This window comes from Neovison vison, chromosome 12 (genome assembly GCF_020171115.1).
Source record: "Neovison vison isolate M4711 chromosome 12, ASM_NN_V1, whole genome shotgun sequence".
In the NCBI taxonomy this organism is placed as follows: Eukaryota; Metazoa; Chordata; class Mammalia; order Carnivora; family Mustelidae; genus Neogale; species Neogale vison.
The window spans coordinates 50,503,703-50,519,240 of record NC_058102.1 but is presented as its reverse complement, the minus strand read 5'-3'; the positions used below and the strand labels follow the sequence as shown (position 1 = coordinate 50,519,240).

The 15,538-nt window shown below is 40.6% G+C and overlaps 1 protein-coding gene across 4 annotated transcripts in view; it reads right to left on the bottom strand.

Moving 5' to 3' along the window:
- GRIP1 (glutamate receptor interacting protein 1) overlaps positions 1-15,538 on the bottom strand; it is a 182,394-nt gene that overhangs the window by 93,850 nt on the left and 73,006 nt on the right. For 3 of the 4 annotated variants that reach the window (XM_044226314.1, XM_044226312.1, XM_044226313.1), the window contains one exon: positions 1,468-1,615. In XM_044226314.1, coding sequence (XP_044082249.1) covers positions 1,468-1,615 — 148 coding nt within the window. Of the gene's footprint in view, positions 1-257; positions 270-1,467; positions 1,616-15,538 lie in introns of those variants that run through there. The other variant, XM_044226316.1, reaches the window with a different exon arrangement.

Here is a 15,538-nt window from a genome sequence, read left to right as displayed (position 1 = left end):
TGCCAAATCACCACTGCTTTAATTATTCTACTTTATTTTGTTATTCTGGAGTTAAACAATGATTAGTACAAAAGCTCTCGATGGTGATGGAAATTATGCAGGAGTCAAAAGAGTCAAAAAGGAGGCCTGCATGGTGAGTGAAGGGGAAAGCTGGGGGCGCAGGGGAGGGGCTAGCTGCTACATCTTGCTGAACTCAAAGAGACTGGCTACTGGATGAGTTGAGAAAAGCAAACACAGCAGTCAGCATCCCGACGTACCAGTCAAGTGGACAGCTCCTTAAACTGGTTACCCCCTGCGGGATGGGAAAAAAACAGGGAGAAAATTAAAGCATCCTGCACCATTGAACTGGAGAACACCCCTGGATCAATGGCCGTCACTGGTAAAGGACCGAATGTAGGGTAAGACCACAGTGGAGCTGTAGACTGATCACTGCAGGAGCTGAAGACTGACCACAGTGCAGCTGCAGACCGACCACTACAGGGTTTGCTGCAGGTTACTGCATCGGAGTGCGAGGCTTCCTAGGGAGGGTGAAGGCATATGGAAAAGAGGCTGGAAACATGCAGGGGAGGTGTGGCCTCTCGGAGTGTATTGAGCAATTTCCACAGTGAGAACAGTCTCCTTCTCAAGACAAAAAAAAAAAAAAAAAAAAAAAAAAAAAGCATTTCAAGTCATCCCTTTCATCTAAAAATCAAATTCCGTGCTGATGCCCTTGGAGAGCTTCAGCGATGGAAGTGGGGGTTTTCTTACCGGGAGCTGGGAAATAATTTATTAGGTGGGCAGGTAGTCTTTTTGCCTCCAACCCTTCTTACCTTATAAGTCTAAAACAGTCATTAGGAAGAAAAATTCAGGAAGAAGGGCTTTTGTTTTCATGGAGTCATAGGAATGAGTGCTGTTTCAGGGGCCCTTGAAAACTGTGAAACCCTAAGATGAACATTCTGTGACAGCGTGAGACCTCTCTTTAAAGACTGCATTGTTTCAAAAATACTGTTTTACTCATTTATGAAAAAAGGAATGAGATTTTTATCAGATTTTGGCAAGATTTATTTGTTAACAGTTCAGGAAAACGTATGACTTCTCTAAAGGGAGCATACTGAAGACATGCTCTGCTACCCTACACCAAAAGCAATCTATCGCTCTAGAACAGTAGGAAAACTAGTTCAGTTGTTTGACTTTCTTTTTTTTTTCTATCTCCAACAGCCACACCAAACATCAGATGAGACAATAGTACTTGGTGGGGTGGCTATAAGGTAGGTGAATTTTTAAGCCCTTAGAACCGTAACTTGCTTTCTCGATGAAACTCGTATAAACGGGTAGGTGAATTGTTTTCTTTAATCATATATGTATGTGTGTGATGCATGTGTACATGTGTAAGTATTACATGTGTGTATATACACATAGAAATACATATATATATTTATATTATAGCACATGCAGTTTTGAAAAGTAGGCACTTTGTACAACACCCACCTGTCTGCAATACTTGCAGATTTGATTTTGTCTATGACAATGACCTGTTTGTTACAGCACATCGAGGTAGTGAGGGCAACCCCAAGGCTGGCACCAGGAGTTTTGGCAACTTCGACTAGCAGTGGCCCGGATGCCGTTGCCACAGTATCTATGGAAGAACAAATATCAGAAAACAAAACAAAACAAAACTAGTAAGCAAACAGACCCACAAAAAATGCGGACAATGTTCAGTCTGATGTTGGTCTGTTAACATTATAGCTGAAACTTACATTTTCCTCCGGCCATCCTCCTGGCCAGTGGTAACTCCTTAGAGCACCTTTTAGGACACCTGTTCTGCCCAGCTTGCATATCCAGTAATACGTACACAGGTTTACCTCTTCAATTAAAGTTCAAGCTTCACATTAGTTGGGGTAATGTCTTGTGTGTCCTTATGCCCTCTTTATCACTCGGCACTACCTGAAAGTACTAGGTTTCTCAATAAAAGGTTTTCAAACAGCACCTACTGTGGATGGATGGATGGATGGATGGATGGCTGGTTGGATGGATGGTTGGTTGGATGGAAGGTTGGTTGGTTGGATGGGAGAGACGGATGAACAGAGGAAATCTCTCAGTAACCAAGTACTAGGAATGCATACACTAAGCTGAACTTGTAAGCCCTTTGCATCTTTCCCTATTCTGGACCTGATCTGAGGTCACCTCACCCTCTGCAGTGACTTCACACCACACAGACTTTATTTTTGGCTTGGAACGCTCTCTCTTCCTTCAACTCCTATTCACCCTGGGGACTCAGTGTAAATATCAGCTCCTCTGAGAAGCCTCTCCCGACTCAGGATTTGGGGAGATCCCTTTCTCACGTGCTCTACTGCCTGCTACACTCCTTCTGTTGCTGCACACACCCCACTGTTTCGCAGCGGTCAGGGTGGATTACATGCTTCTGTCCTTCGCCAGACCGCAAGCTGGCTGTGAAGGCAGAGAGGACGTCTTTTTGGTCACAGCATCCTCAGTGCCTGGCATCATGATCGGCCCAGAGGAGGTGAGCGACGAACAGTTGTTGAATGAATGCATGAGTCCATGAGAAAGCTCATGCAGTCCCTTAAAGTTCAGAAGAGGCAGGGGTCCTACAGGTGAGAGCCTTGGACATGGAATTAAAACACCTGTGTTTAACCCTTTTTGTCACACTATTTTCATCACAGCACCTCAGATGAGTTACGAAAACTTTCCAAGTTAGCTTGCTTGCCTACAAAACGGTATCCTTTCCAGAGTGTTTATTTCGATGACATCAACGTTTTGTTAAAGTGTTTTGTAATTTACAAAGTGCTATACATTTTGATTATTGCTATATTGCGACCCCAACCGTTTTATAAAACTACATTACAAGACTCTAATATTTCTCTGATTTTCTACTGCTTTCATTAAAGCAAACTTTGTCTTTTCTGCAAGTACATCTTTATCACAGAGGCGAATCTCGGATAGGGCGAGCTAGGAAATCTGTATTCCTGTTGTTGAAGCTCAGGCAGTATGGACTGGTTCATGAAGCTGAAAGTTCCACTGGAAAGAGCTATTTTCAGTTTGCTATGAAACAAGGTATTTCTTTTTAAGACTTTATAATTTATTTGACAAAGAGAGAGAGAGAGATCACAAGTAGGCAGAGAGGAAGGCAGAGTGAGAGGGGGAAGCAGGCTCCCTGCTGAGCAGAGAGCCCAATCCGTGGATCAATACCAGGACCCTGAAATCATGACCTGAGCGGAAGGCAGAGGCTTAACCCACTCAGCCACCCAGGTGCCCCACAAGGCATTTCTTGAAAAAGGTAAAGATGAGAACATTCATGCCAGCAACATCCATATTCCAGTGCTAAGGATTCTTATATATATTATGTTTCCTTCTTTTTCTTTTTCTTTTCCTTTTTTTTTTTAGATTTTATTTAAGCGACTGAGACAACACAAATGGGGGGGGGTAGGTAGAGTGGGGAAGGGCAGAGGAAGAGGGAAAAGCAGACTCCCTGCTGAGCAGGGAGCCTGATGTGGGGCTCGATCCTGGGACTCCAGGATCATGACCTGAGCCCAAAGGCAGATGCTTAACCCATTGAGCCACCCAGGCACCTTATACTTGCTTCTTAAATGGTTGGTGATATTGCAATAATTCAGTCCTAAAAAAGGCTAAGTGACCATTAGGGCTGGTCAGTTCTCTTCCTGTCAATTCCGGTGCAAAATCTCATTAATAATAGCAGGGAGGACTCAAAGCTCTTGGTCTGCTAGCAGGACTTTTTGACTCTGGGGTGTTATGACTATAATTTTCTCATGAACCTAACTCTTGTGGCTGTGACTCTCTCTCGTCTTGCTCACCTTGCTGTGTCAGCACCCTGGTCTAGGGCCATCAATAATGTCTGGCTTCTCCGCCTTCTCCCTCACTGCTGCCTTGTTTCTCTCCAGTGCCTCACTCACTTGGTCACGGTGCTGCCCAGGGTCCTGCTCTACTCTCACCTTGCGGTTTACAGTAAGCAGTCCCCTTGGCTATGTGCAACAGTGGTTTGCACCTGATTTGCCTCAACTGGGACCCCCTGATAAAGAATTCTGCTCAGTCCTCATAACCTCTGTTTTGGAGGTCCTTACCTCACTAGGGTAGTGGATTCTGCCCACCTCTCAACTCTCACACTCCAAGTTCTGTGATTAAGTACACAAAATCTGGTGCCTCGAGCTTCACCCCTTGAAGTCTGCTGTCCTCCCCTTCCTTGAGCAGGCTCCCCAGCAAGCTCCCTTCTTGCTTAGGTTGACCCTCATGTCAGCTCTGGCCCAGCAGGGCCTTTCCTCACACTATCTTTAGAGAACTTTGGAAAGACTTAATTAATTAATCAAGGACTAATTGACGGATTACATTAGTTTTAGGTATACAATGTGATGATCTGATATTCATTCATATATGCTGTGAATTGGTCACCACAAAAATAGAAGGAATAACTTTAGAAGGACAAATTTCCAAAACCACTTCTCACAGATTGGGTGGATTTTAATAGATAGCTTTGTGAGGTGATAATCACATATATTCTTCCACTTGGTTTTTTTCTCATGTCGAAAGATAAATTTCTTTGGCTTAACGGATAAAAGTGATAAAAGTTTCTCTGGTCCTTATAACTTAACCTCTTACAAATGACAGAGACTGGTGGTTGTTCCTTGTTATCCCATCTTTCCTTCTTTCTTCAGTAACAAGCTGCTCAGCTAAGGACATTTCCCAGCCTCCTTTGCAGGGAGGTGCATCCATGTGACCAAGTTCCAGCCAATGCGGAGTGAGTAGAAGTAAGAAGTGAGCCATTTGTTGCTGTTGCAATACGGGCCCAGGACTGGTGACCCATCTTCGGCCATTTAGATAAGAGCAGGGAGCCACGTAGAACAAGCTTAGGCTTCTGAAACCCTATCTCCAGAGTTTGGAGCTCTCCCATTAAATAAACTTCTATCATATTTAAGCTAAGGTATTAGGTTTGGGTCTTTGTTAAAAGCTAAATCTATATCCTGATAAGCCTTTTCACTTGAGTCTAGCCCTCCAATGTATCCTTCTTGAATTGCTATTCTAAGAGGCAGCTATTTATAACTAGGTATTTGCAGATGTAAATTTTTTATAAAACCACAGTCAACCATTACCCAGTACACATGATGTATTCATTTTTCTTAAAAGCATTACATCATGATTAAAGATCAGAGTTTTTTTTAAAGAGATTATCAGTGTATGTGGAAATTGTTTAAATGTAAACTCTTACATTGTTATTCTTTTTTCCCTGGCCTATATTTGTCAAGGTCCTAAAAATTATATTCTTGTATGGTTCTAATGTTCCAGTTATAGTGAAGAATGAATGTTAAACTTTTCCTTTAGAAAGAAATGAAAGGAATAGGGGTATCAAGAAACACAGAAAAATACTGGCAAACTTGAAAGGAACTGATTACCCATGAGAAGCATTTTACTTTCTGTTCTTTAAGGACATAATTAGTGCTTAAGAAAACTTTTTAAAGATGCATGCATCTTAAAAAAGATCAGGCTATAGTATTCTAGAAGAATATATATAGATCAGGCTATAGTATTCTAGAAGAACAGAACAATTAGGAGAGATTGTTGGTAGGAAAGGAGGCGGGCAGAAAGTCAAAAGGGAAGAACTACACATTAAATGCATGGAGCATCTGACAAAATGGGTTTAAGGAGGTCATAGGGATGATGATTGCTCCCATCATCCCTTTAGCTTTGCACTTGGCTGTTAGTGCCCTGCTATCGCTGAATTATGGCTCCTCCCATGTGGAGGGGGTCTTGGGGTCAGACTGAGGAGAATGGCGTGGGTCTAGAACAAGTGTCAGGTTCTCTTGAGGTAGATGATGTACATACAATTAAAGCGGTTTATGGGGGGAGAAAAGAAGCATAGAGAAAGTGCACCAGATCTTCCGCTGCCATTAATTTAGAAGAGAAGAGAGATCATACCCACAGTCGCTCTGGTGCACCTCTAGAGTAAGTATCTCTTTACATAGTACTTTCCCCAATAAGGCTTCAAAGGAGCAAGTGCAATATTTCCATTTAGGAGAGCCAAATGTGCCATGAATGAGTTTCTTTTACATTTTAAAGTAGAAAGCTTCAGAGTTCTGAGAAGAGAAATTTAAAGTCCTGGTTAAGGGAAGAAGCAGTGTACTTCTAAGCTGGGCTCAGAGCTGGAAGCTGGGAAGGTGATGCCTAGTTATGCCACCAACTCACCATGAAGCCCAAGCCATCATTTCCTTTAAGCCTCATTTTCTTCATTAGTAAAATAAGGGGACTTCAATAAAAGCTCTCTAGGCTTGATAATCTATGACTCTACAAAGAAATACCAATGTCAGGTAAGGAAAAGCCTAGGGAATCAGTAACTTACAGAAGGTTAATAAATTTTATAAAAATATGCAGTAGCTAAATTTAAATTCCAGTATCCTGCTAATGAGTAGAAGAGGTGAACTCTTTTAGAAAACCCATGCTTACCAAAATGGGTCGTGAAACCTCACGCTTTTAAGTATTTTGAGAACAATAACATCCTTTAAAGATTGAGGTTGAGGGATGGTCTCCCATCTTTATACACTCATTATGTAATATTAAGATTTCACATTAAGACATTTCCAGGGCACAACTTTAACTTTCTAACAAGACTGTCATAATGAGGTCCTAACTTCTGCAGGAAAAAATAAAGATGTGGAAAGGAAAGGTAGGTGCTTATCTCAGGGAAGGATGATAAGGGATTTAAAAAAAAAACTTAATTTAAATTCAATTTAGTTAACATATACTGTATTATTAATCTCAGGGGTAGAATTTAGTGATTCATTCATTGCTTATAACACCCAGTGCTCATTACATCAAGTGCTCTCCTTAATGCCTGACACCGAGTTATCCTATCCACCCACCCAACTGCCCTCCAGCAACCCTCAGTTTGTTTCCTAGAGTTAAGAGTCTCTTATGGTTTGCCCCCCTCTCTGTTTTTATCTTATTTTATTTTTTCTTCCCTTCCCCTATGCGCATCTGTTTTGTTTCCTAAATTCCACATATGAGTGAAAGCATATTGTATTTGTCTTTCCCTGACTTATTTCGCTGAGCATACTACTCTCTAGCTCCATCCATGTTGTTGCAAATGGCAAGATTTCATTCTTTTTGATGGCAGAGTAATATTCCATTATATATGTATCTGTATACACACACACACACACACACCCCACAAGGATGATCAGGGATTGCTGACAACAGTTTACTGAATATGAGCTCAGCCTTCCATTGTCTCTCCTTAGTAGTCCAGTTTCACTTAATCACAATCACTCTTAAATTTATGTGTCCAGCGTATATCCTTCTATGCTCCCACTGCTACTACCGCCACCTTGAACTATTCTTGGATGTTTCATGAGCACAACAAACATAATAGGTGCAAAACTGATAGTGAGCCCACCACATTTCACTGGTTCTTCTTCATGTTTCCTTCTCCCAGCAACTGACTCCCGTTATACACCTTCACGCAAACCAGAAACCTAGGAGTCATCTCAATTCCATCTTCTCCCTCAACCTCATAAATTCCTCTTGACTCTAATTCCCAATAAATTCCCAATAACTCTCAACTTCATCCTTTCTTTCCATCTCCAACAATCACTCTTTCAGTCTAAGTTACCACCATCTGATAGCCCCTTATCTTCTCATGGCCCCCTCCTTCCCCCAAGCCAGTGGTTTTTGTTTTTTTTTTTAAGGTTTTATTTATTTATTTGTCAGAGAGAGTGAGTACAGGCAGACAGAGTGGTAGGCAGAGGCAGAGGGAGAAGCAGGCTTCCCGCTGAGCAGGGAGCCTGATGTGGGACTCGATCCCAGGACACTGGGATCAGGACTTGAGCCGAAGGCAGCTGCTTAACCAACTGAGCCACCCAGTTGGCTGAGTCCTGCCAGTGTTTAATAAAAGTATCTCACCATGTTGATGCCATGCTTAAATCCTTTCAATAGCTGTTCATGTGGGGTAAAAAAAAAAATTAACACAATCTACAAGGACCCACATATGGTTCCTACTTAACTCACCAGTTCTGTTTTCCACCATTCTGCTCTTGTTCTCTCTTCTCCAGCCCCCTCCTTTTCTTTCAATTCTTCAAAAATGCCATGTGCCTTCTTGCCTCTGGTCCCTTCTGTCTATGGAACGCTCCAACTCTCCCACATTTCTCCTTCACCTACTTCTTCCACCACTGCCTTGTCAAGTGTCACTTCCTCAGGGATTTCTGTCCTGCCTCGAAAGCCACATCAACCTTCCTGAGAAATGCATTAGTAGAACCCTATGCTTTTTCTTCACAGCACTTCTAATAAATGCCATTCAACAATTATTTGTTTAATTAGATATTTACTTAATTGTTCTTGGGTAAACATGGAAGCTCCACACAGCAGGCATTATATAAGCCCTCCTCATGACTGTGGTTCTCCACAGTCTACAGTGTCTATGTATATAGTAGGTGCTCAGTGATATTTTTGGTGAAGCAAGCGAAAACACGAACATTTATTATTTTAAGTGCTCTGCAAAATATACTGATGATGCGGGATTAAATCATACTCTTTCGCTTGAAGTAGTCCCTAGTGTGGTTGGGATCATGTTAACCCTATGCTTAAATCCTTTCAATGGCTATTCTTGTAACAAGGTCCATATGTATGCATAATTTTGATGATGAAGAGTATTTTTCTTTTGTCTAGATTCTAAGCCTGCATAATGAATGTCTTCTAATGCTTCATAATATCAGACTGAGAAGTGTGTGAGTTTATCTAGTAGTGAAAGAATTAGGCAACAGTTCATCGGCAGAAAGGTAACCCACTTTCTTCCAGATGGAACTTGAGCTCATTGGTCATTCCACTTCTAAAGTGGGTATTACAGCAGCTGAAAATGGTCAAGTAAATAAGCCACCTCCAGGATTATGAGCTTTTTAAAAAAGACTGCTGTCATTTAAGGGCTGCCGCAAAGGTCCTATGCCTTAAAACCATGAAAAGATGTGAATGCTCTGGATATCTGGGAGAGGACATCGTCTGGCCCCAGGAGAATCTGCCAGACCAGCTTATCTGCACAGGATCTGAGCAAATCATGTTGACCTACAGCTCAACAGAATCACAGAGTAGAATATGCTTATTTGAGTCAGGGTCCTCACAAGAGACAGATAATACACTCAAATTGGGATAATTTGATGAGAATTTAATCAAAAAACTATTTAGAAAGATGTGGGCCGGTTAGAGAGAAACTACAGGGATAATGCAATACTCTGGGTCCAGGAGCAAAGAGCACCTTACTACCCTGTCCTGAAGCAGCAAAGGATAGAGCTGTTGGTGAAATGGGGATTCAGAAAGGACTGTGTGGAAAGGACGCCTGACAGGAGCTGGCACCTTCCGTCAAAGGATGTAGACCGCTCCAGTAAACCCACAGAAAAGCAGGCAGGGAAGAACACTCTCCATCCCTATTCTTCCTCCCTCTCATCCCCTGCCACGATTCCCTCAGCTAAACCCAACTGGCGCCTGAGGTCATGAGAGCCCATTCCGCAGGCCCCGTAGGTCAGAGCACATAGCAGCATGGAGAAGGGTGGCCAGAAGCTCTGGAGGAAAAAAGGAGGATGTCCTTGTTCTTATATATCTCCACTCAATTTCTTTCCACAAAGTCAGGGGGCTGCCCGCTTTAAACTAAATATGTAATACAAAGAAATAATCAGGAAAAAGAAAAGGAGCCTACACTGCCTTGCCCACAAGGGTTAATAGAGGTGCTCTGAACTGCAAAAATGACTCAGATCTACAGGTAAATTGAAGGAGACAGAAAGTAGATTGCTAGTTGCCAGGGCTTGGGGACAGAGGGGAAGAGGAGTGACTGCTTAAGTTTTGCATCTAGACAGAGCTGATGACTGCACAATGTTGCACATGTACTAAATGCTACTATCAAGTTGTACACATTAGCATGGTTAATTATAGATTATGTGAATTTTGCTTCAGTTAAAAAAAAAAGATTTGGAGTTTCCTGGAAACTGGGACAATAAAGGAAGCATGGTCAATTACGCAGTAATCAATATTGCAAAGGGTGAAGTCTTCTAGTCCCTATATGGGAAGTAAGGATTTTTCTTTCAGAGAGAAAGATATCTCTCCCATGGGATTTCATATATATGATGCTAACTGATATAATGGGGAATATCCTCAACACATTTTTATAATAGGACACAGAAGTGATTTCCAATGGCTATTCCTTGATCAAGGCTAAGGAATAAAATTGAAAACAAATCAATGATAATGTCTCTATAAAGGAATAAGCTAATGTGGTGGTCAACTTGATCTAAAGGCAGACCCTAGGATAGACAGACTAGATACTTCTCTGGGGATCTTTCCTAGATATCAATCTTTTCCCTCACTTGGGTTTCCAACAGAAGTTGGATATCAGACATTTCAAGAAGGTCCTCTGTGAGAAGACTCTGGTATGTTGGCATTTTATATACATGACTGAGACCAGATCCATTTGGTTTAGACATCAGGTGAATCAAGGGCAGGACTAATGTATTTTTCAGGAGATGAGAGGCCTAACCATATCCTTGCCAGCTTAGAAGATCACCTACCTCATATTCCCACAGAACCGAGCTTTCTAAGTCTGTGGCTAACTCATCATTCTTGCAACAAAATGAATTTTAAAAGTACTTTTATTGAGCACTAACTATATGCCACAACACCAGAGAGTACCGGGACTCAAAGATGAAAATGTATTACCCCTTCCTTCTAGTAATCCCTGGGGAACTCTTGCCGAGAATGTGGGGGGAGTAGGATAGAACTCCTGGATTCCACTATGGAAAATGATTCTAGTGGACCTCCTTAAGTTTTCGTTTTTTTTGTTTGTTTGTTTGCTTTTAACTGTAGGATATACAATGTTTGCAATCCCCCCCACTCCCTGTGAAATCTTTAATATAGTAGGGTCAATGTGCTTTATAAAAAATAATGGGTCATCAAATAGGATGTGATTTCTAGGTTTCTAGGAAAATTACTCAAATAGGTTCGAAAGATCCAGAGAAGGTAACCAAAGTTCCCTGTCCATGAGGACCGTCTGTAGAAAGGCAACTGGTATGACCAAACATCTATGGTACATTTCATGGAATGGCAATGACAATGAGACTATTGGGATCTGAGGAGTCCCGAGCACAGTGAGTTGGGATGGTTAGGAGGAGCTTTTTGGATAACACAGAATTTGATCTGAATGTTTCTCAGCTGCCTTGATTTTAATGGGCTCTAAGAAAACAAGAGAGCTGTTTTAGCAAGTGAGCTTTCCAGCATTACCCTAGTGGCAGTTACTTTCTGCATCACAGAAGGGGATCTACAAATGCTAACGTTTAATTGATCATTAGCCTTTTCTGGCAATTGCTTTCCATAATAAATGTTTCCCCACAACAACATCAAGAAGCTCATACTGCCTTGTGGTATTAAGCCCATTTCCCCAGTTGCCACCTAATTCCATTTACGGAAGGCCTTATGAAAAGTAGGCGTCCAGAAGCCCTGGCTTTATTCCAAGATGTCTAAGAAGATGCATAGCAAAAGTAAAAGCCAGCAGACAGGGTGGATGAATGAGGCACCTTTATTTAAGAAAGTGCAAGAGGGAAAAAATGGAGTGTGTCAAAATGAGAAAAATAAACAGAAGAAAAATCAGGAAGAAATAATCAAGAGCCCATCCCCTGACAGAAGATTAGTTTGTCCTGCCGAAGTGAAGCATGGTTGAGAAAAATGGATCATGCAGATATAAATTATTCATGGTTAAAGACGGCTCAGTCATTAAGATATTTACACTATGGCTGAAGCCCTTGCACGCTGTGTTGATTTATGGGCTACATAATTACATAAGATACGCTGATGACTGTTTGCATGGGAAACACTCCGGATTTTTTATTTTGTTAATCAGTTTTCCCACTCTGAGCCCTGCATTTCAATCAGAGCACAAGGCTTGATTAGAACCTCCCGGGGTGGCAGAAAGACTGCATGGTATTATTAGCTTTGCCTGCCTTCCATTCATTCTGATAAAAAGTACCTTTGGGGTGCTTTTCCATTTACCCATTAGTTAAAAGTATTTTTATTAGTGATAGCCTATTCAAATAATGCTACTAATAATTTCAATCTCTTTCAGATGAACTAAACTCTAAAAAGAATTTTTTTAACTTTCAAAAATTGCCAGTTTTTTTTTCTCTTACTGAAATACACTGCCTGAGAAATATTCCCAATACAATAGTGTGTACCTTCCATGTTCAAATGAGGTTTATCCTAAATCCTAGGTTTTTTTCTAGAGAGTTAAAGGAGATAGCTGGCGTAGTTACTGTGCTGTAAGAAGAGTCCAAAGTAAGTGAAACTCAGTAATAGGTCCCACGTTAACTCCAGCTTGGCTAAAGCATGGTTGATGATTGACTTTTGTTCTCTGCAGGAGCTCACTCTGGGAATCTGATTACCTTTGGACTATCTTGGCCCCTTACTCCACATTTTACATGACTGATTTTTTTGGTACCCTGCTTATTGGCTTATAGTGTTCTGTAAACTTTTTATTGAAGTATAACAAACATACAGAGAAATGCATAAATCATAAATCAGCTGCTTGATAACTTTTCATAAACTGAATACATCTGTGTACCCATGCACAGATCCACAAATAGAACAGTACCAGCATCAAAGAATCCCCCCACTGTATAATCCTTTAAATCACTCCCTTGTCCCTGGTAACCACGGTTTTGACTTCTACCAGCATTGGTTAGTACTGCTTATTTTTGTAGTTTTAAAAAACAGACCCAGTTCTTACTCTTCTGATTCCGGCTTCTTCTGCTCAATATTATGTTAGTGAGATTCACACATATTGTTGGGAACAATTTTAGATAATTCATTCTCATTGCTATATAATATTCCATTGGGTGATTATGTCATAGTTTATCCACTCTACTATTTAGGTTTGGGGCTGTTGTTACAAATATTGTTATGAACATTCTACTGTGTCTTTTGGTGAATACAGAAATGCATTTCTGTGGGAGTCATAACTAGGAGTGAATTGTTGGGCTGTAGGGTATGAATATGTCAACTCAAGTAGATACTGTCAAAGGGTTTTCCAGAAGAGTTGTATGAATTTACCTTCTAACCAGCAGGGAATGAGAGTTCCAGTTGTTCTCCATCTCTGTCACCCGTGCTATGGTCAGTCTTTTCCACCGTGGCCATTTAGGTAGGTGTGGTAGTGGTATCACATTGTATTTCCATTTGCTTCTCTGTGGTTACTAAGGTGTTGAGCCATCTTTCCTGGCCTATTGGCCACTTTGATAACTCTTTTTTTTTAAGATTGTATTTATTTATTTGACAGACAGAGAGCACAAGTAGGCAGAGAGAGAGGAGGAAGCAGGCTCCCCACTGAGCAGAGAGCCCGATGTGGGGCTTGATCCCAGGACCCTGGGATCATGATCTGAGTCAAAGGCAGAGGCTTTAACCCACTGAGCCACCTAGGCGCCCCTTGATAACTCTTTTTAATAAAGTGCCTGCTCAAGTTTTTCCTTCCAACTTTCCATTAGGTTTTCTGGTTTATTGACTTGTGGGAATTTAAAAATAGCATATTCTGATATGAGTCCTTTATTGGATACATGGTTTGCAAATATATTTTTCCCCTCTGCAGCTTACCATTTCAGACTTTTAATAGTGTCTTTTTAGACACCAGACATTTAATGATGTCTTTTAAGTGAACAGAAGTTCTTAATTATTCTTTTTTTCTTTTATGGTACTTTCTGTGTTCTCTTTAGGAAATCTCTGCTTACTATGAAGTCATGATGATGTTATTCCATCATGATGTTTTTCCCTTAGAAAAAGGGCTTTATTATTTAATTTATTATTTTTTATTTAATTTATTTTTATTATTTATTATTTAATTTATTATTTAATTTTCACCTATAGATAAGGAATCCATCTGAATTGATTTCTATGTATGGTATGGGGCAGTGTCATGGTATACTTTTCCCACATGGCTATAATCGACCCATCATCATGTGAAAGAAAATAAAACAAAACCATTCTTTTCTCACTGCATTACAATGTCACCTTTGTAATAAACTAGGAGACTATATATGTATATTTCTGTTTCTGAACACTCTTTTTGTCACACTGGTCAATTTGTCCTTCTTACGCCAGTACCACACTGTCTGAATTATGTTAGCTTTTTCACAGATCCTGATGTATGGTAGGATTAGTACTCTGTTCTTCTTCCAGACTGCCTTGGGTTTTCTTGGCCCATTGCAGAGTGATGTCTTACCATGAATGTAGTTCAGGGGAAGATAGAACCCAGTAGCTAAATAAATGAAAGCGTTTTGGCCCCTGGCTAAGGGAACAATACTGTATGAAATAATCATCTTAGGATTGACATGGCAGGTTTCAATATTAAATTTTATAGACTCACATAGTACTTATAGATATTTAAACATGTTTTGTAGGATACTAACAAAAGTCTTCTAACACTAATTTCTCAGGCTCTAATCTTATCCCATGTAGATTAATAATAAAGAGTTTTTAAATTTTTAAAACAGAGGATGAGAAAAATCAGGTCACAACGTTTCTTAAAGAAATTTATGAGTTCAGACATAGTGAGTTGGGATGCACATTGTAGACAATGCCATGTGTCTAACTGCACAAACTCCAGAAGCTTCCATTTCCACTGCCAGTCCTAATGTGATGACTTTGTAAAAATGGTGTAATTTCACCAGGAGCAAGCTTTCAGGAAACTCACAAAATCTATGTCCTATTTGCTTTAAAAGGTGTAAATAGCCAAATGAATCTGGCATTTAAGTGACCAGCACCAAGGGGAAAGTAGAAATATTTGCCAAAAAGTGAAAAATTCTTTGCCCTGACTGTTAAAAACATTTGGCATTTATGCATGGCTACTGTGTCATCATCATATTCCCTATCATCACTCTCCAGGAAGTCTGATTCCTCCTCAGTCTAAAAATAGTCCCTGTCAGGTTTTCTGAGCTGGATAAGTGATCCACGCAAAAAATGGGATGAACCTCCATCCGATTCTGCTGAGGCAGAGAAAGTACTTAAGTAGGAATAAGTGTCTGCCAGCCTGAAAAAGAATTCCTACTACTCAGGATTCTTAACCTCCCAGGACTAAGAGGAACGGTCAGTCAGGAAAAGCAAAGGCTTCAATAGCAAGACACAGACTCTCTGGCACCCTGTGCTAGATTTGGCTTTACGTATACAGTTAAAAAAAAGGTATCCTAGCTCCCTAGGAACCAGATCTGAAATAAGACAAATGATTACCAACCATAGAGGCATCCTAAAAGCCAACTTACTTGTACATTGCCCAAAACATACTTAGAAATTCTTAAAGTATCTATATTTCTGACTGACATTGTGTTTTTATAGGGGTTAAAGACAGTATTTAAAGAAAGTAATGCTGGGCGAATGTATAGACCTAAAGATATGGCTAGATAAAAAAAAAAGGAAAAACAACTTGATCATCATGTATTAAAACCATAATGTCTTGTCAATGAAGAAGCAAACGACACCCGACCAAGGCATCAAGAGTGAGAGCTACCACTGCCCACCCCCATCCCAC